The sequence below is a fragment of the Physeter macrocephalus genome, chromosome 9, assembly GCF_002837175.3.
Source record: "Physeter macrocephalus isolate SW-GA chromosome 9, ASM283717v5, whole genome shotgun sequence".
NCBI lineage: Eukaryota > Metazoa > Chordata > Mammalia > Artiodactyla > Physeteridae > Physeter > Physeter macrocephalus.
The window spans coordinates 88,231,823-88,235,419 of NC_041222.1; the positions used below are offsets into that span (position 1 = coordinate 88,231,823).

Here is a 3,597-nt window from a genome sequence, read left to right on the forward strand (position 1 = left end):
AAAAAAAAAAATGGTGCTGATGAACCTAGGGGCAGTACAGGAATAAAGACGAAGATGTAGGACTAGGGGAGGAGCAAGTGTAAGCTGGGATGAAGTGAGAGAGTGGCATGGACATATATACACTACCAAACGTAAAATAGATAGCTAGTGGGAAGCAGCTGCATTGCACGGGGAGATCAGCTTGGTGCTTTGTGACCACCTAGAGGGGTGGGATAGGGAGGGTGAGAGGGAGGGAGACACAAGAGGGAAGAGATATGGGAACATATGTATATGTATAGCTGATTCATATTGTTATACAGCAGAAACTAAGAGGGACACACAAGAGGGAAGAGATATGGGAACATATGTATATGTATAGCTGATTCATATTGTTATACAGCAGAAACTAACACAACATTGTAAAGCAATTATACTCCAATAAAGATGTTAAAAAAAAAAAAAAAGAAAACCATTTTGTTGAATTCGAGTCCTTCTCAGGTGGGTTGTTCCAGAAAGAAAGAGATTTTCCCAGAAGTGGATGAGCCATCTTCATCTGCTGTGCAGGAAGCGACTTTTCGATTTCATGATGCACTTGGAGTTGCTTGGAGAACATCCAGAGAAGTGTCTCCTCTCATACTGAAGGCACCTGGGAGAGCAGGACCCCTGGACACTGGATGTGTTCCCAGGGATGCCAGGGAGCTTTCTGCCTGCCAGGGTGCCCAGGTGAGCAACCTTACACTGCAGCATGCTGCCACCCCCAGCACCTGTCAGAATTGAGGGGCATGAGCTGCCTGATAAGCCTCCAGCCTGCCCCATCCCTCCCCACCTCTTCTTACTTCTGTCAGCATTCAACCCTGAAGAAGAAAGAAAAGAGGATGCTTAATGAAGCCAATCCTACTTACCAGCACTTTGTACCTCACGCGATTATGAACATGGCGGGGAAACCAGACAGAAAAAAAAATGACCTAAACACACAACGGATATCAGGACACTAGGACCCGAGCAGACTCTCCTTGGCTCAGAGATGAGTTCTGTCCTGAGATGGACGGAACTGAGCGGAGGAGATCTCTCCAAAGAAAAGCGCTGCCCAGGTAAAGCGTAGCATGGAACAGAGAGCCACGTCAATCGACTTTACTCTGCAATCAAAACTTTTAGACATTTGTTCATTCTGGGACACGCTTCTCTTAAAGTCAGTACGACATCCTTTCCTGAACGTTCTGCGATGAGAACTCGCTGGCTAAAGTGCCAGAGTTCGTTCTATTCTGAATTCCTACTTCTGTATGTTATCATTTGGAAACACAGGGTCCACAGTTGGCTCATGGGACCTGTATTCTTTTGTAATGTTTCCCCAGGGATTCTTTGTGTGTATGTGTGAGTGTGTGTGACTCTGTCAAACAGGTGTCTGTGTCTATTCTTTTTTTCGGAACTTCCTGTACTTTTAATCCTCTTCTCAACATGAAAATAACTTTCTCTTATTAACCAGCTTGAACTGCTTTTCCCACTTCAGTTCTCAGTGTGTAGAACAGGTTTCCCCCGCTTACCTGCATGGACCTGGGACCTGACGCACTGTTACTGACATCTTCGAAAGAGCCAAGTATTTCAGTGCACAAGTAAAGGTCTGCTTTCCCTGCACTGCGCAGAGATTGAACCCCTGCTCTGCGGTGAGAGGGTGGGGTGGGTGCTGGGAAGTCCCAAGTCAGGCGAGAATAGGGTCCACCGAGAGCAGGGGGCATCCTTTCCGGACCTGCAGGTACTTCTTCAGTGGAACTTGGACTTTTGCTGCAACTCCCTGTCCTCCTGCCCCTGAGGAACCAGCCTAACCAGCAGAGCGACAGTGCATGGCACTTGGAAGCCAGCCATGGCCCAGGTTTTCCCAAAGACAGCTCCCTACATGGCCAACAGGACGGGGACAATTCCTGGTCCTCGGGTGAAGCCTCAGGCCACTGGTGATTCTTGGAGGCTTCATCAGGAGAGAAAACAAAGTTAGACTACTTATCCACATCACTTGAGGGTGGAATTAGAGTCTGTGGGGGTCATAATCTTCCTCTCTCCCCATTCTCAACTTTTGGAGAGCACCCAGTGAGCACTCATGGGTCAGAGAAATGAATGTCTCTATGATGCCCTGCAGCAGCCCATGGGTTGCACCTCTGACCACCGAGCAGACCAGCACGCAAAGGGCTTTATTGTAAAAAACGCAAACAATGTGTGAATGTCCAGAGCATTGCTCAGGCACACAAATGGTTTAGCCTGCTTTGGTAGACTAGGTATGCGCAGTGTCATTTTTGAGCCCTCTGTAATAGAAGTTGCATTTGCATAATACAGCTGCCAAAGCCTTTTCAGATATATTTTCTATTTTAAGTCTAAAAACAACCAGCTTTTGAAAGTGAAGTGCTTCTGGGTCGCCGCCAGCTGCCACCTCCCGGTGCAATGAGGAAACTGAGGCTCAGAGAGGTTAAGTGACTCGGCCAAGGTCAAACAGCTAGTAAGTGGTGGAGCCAGGACTCAAACCCAGTCGAGGAGCCATGCGCACCTTGTTCCCCTCGCTCTTCCTCTGCGTGACTGAGACATTGTGGTTCAATCTGGATCGACCCTGTGTGGAGGAGACAGGGCTGCAGGGGCAGGAACAGCAGCATCAGGCCTGGCACTGTGATGATGAGGAAGAGGAAGAGGAAGATGAGGAGGAGGATGGTGGAGAGGACTCAGAGGATGATGAGGATATGCAGGGCATGGATGAGATGAATGATTACAATGAGTCACCCAATGATGGAGAAGTCAGTGAGGTGGACGTGGAAGGCAGCTCGCAGGATCAGGACCACTGGATGATCTAGGGAGATTCCAGGCCCGCCCAATCTATCCTGGACGCCCTGCGGAACCAGCTGATCACCCAACACCCCCCCGACCCTACCCCAGTGCCTGAAAGCTCACCCTCGGGCACCTCCTCAGCTGCTGCCAGCACCTGGTATCCTCGGCCCCTCCCAGCCCATCAGTCTGCCCTTGCATCTCCAGGGCCTGAGCCCGCCCCACCTTTCTTTCAGTGAGACCAGTACCTCCCTCCTTGGTTGCCAGACCTAGTCTCTTTCTAACTCTCTTTAATAAAGACACAGGACCGATATAAAAATTAAAAATAAAAAAATAAAAACAACCAACTTCTGAGATAGCTGTGATTATTAACTCCTTATTTTACAAATGAAAAGTCACTGACTCAGAAAAGAGCACCCGGAAAGTGGCCAACCCAGGTGCCTTTGTCTAGTACCACTGGTTCCCAGGTCGGACTGCACAGTCGAATCAGCTGGAGCCTTAAAAAGACTCATGTCCAGGCTGCGTTCCCGGAGCATGGCTGCATTCATCTGAAATGGGGCCCAGGGAGGTCAAGGCATTGATAATATTTAAAAGTACAATGCATTCCCGTTGTGTGGCCCATCACTGGTACTCCTCTTTATCAGGGCTCTGACTTAGGGGACTTGGAATCATTTGGGGTCCTGGGACAGGAAGTTAAGGTCAGAGCCACACCTGAGTTCCAGCAGGTTGGGTTTCTCCAATGAAGCCAAACAGCGGGGACGGATGTTTTCTACGATGGGTCACTGAACACCTGCCAGGACAGTCGTCGAAGAGGCCCCT

The 3,597-nt window shown here is 49.2% G+C and overlaps 1 protein-coding gene across 1 annotated transcript; it reads left to right on the plus strand.

Moving 5' to 3' along the window:
* The first annotated feature begins 2,474 nt into the window (after window positions 1–2,474).
* Window positions 2,475–2,807, plus strand: LOC102977723 (anaphase-promoting complex subunit 15-like). The gene has a single exon (XM_055086949.1). The coding sequence runs from the start codon at window positions 2,502–2,504 to the stop codon at window positions 2,805–2,807; it is 306 nt and encodes a 101-aa protein (XP_054942924.1). The 5' UTR covers window positions 2,475–2,501.
* Window positions 2,808–3,597: the final 790 nt, after the last annotated feature.

Coding starts and splice junctions, on each gene's coding strand:
- LOC102977723 (XM_055086949.1), top strand. CDS start 2,502: ATGCGCACCTTGTTCCCCTCGCTCTTCCTCTGCGTGACTGAGACATTG.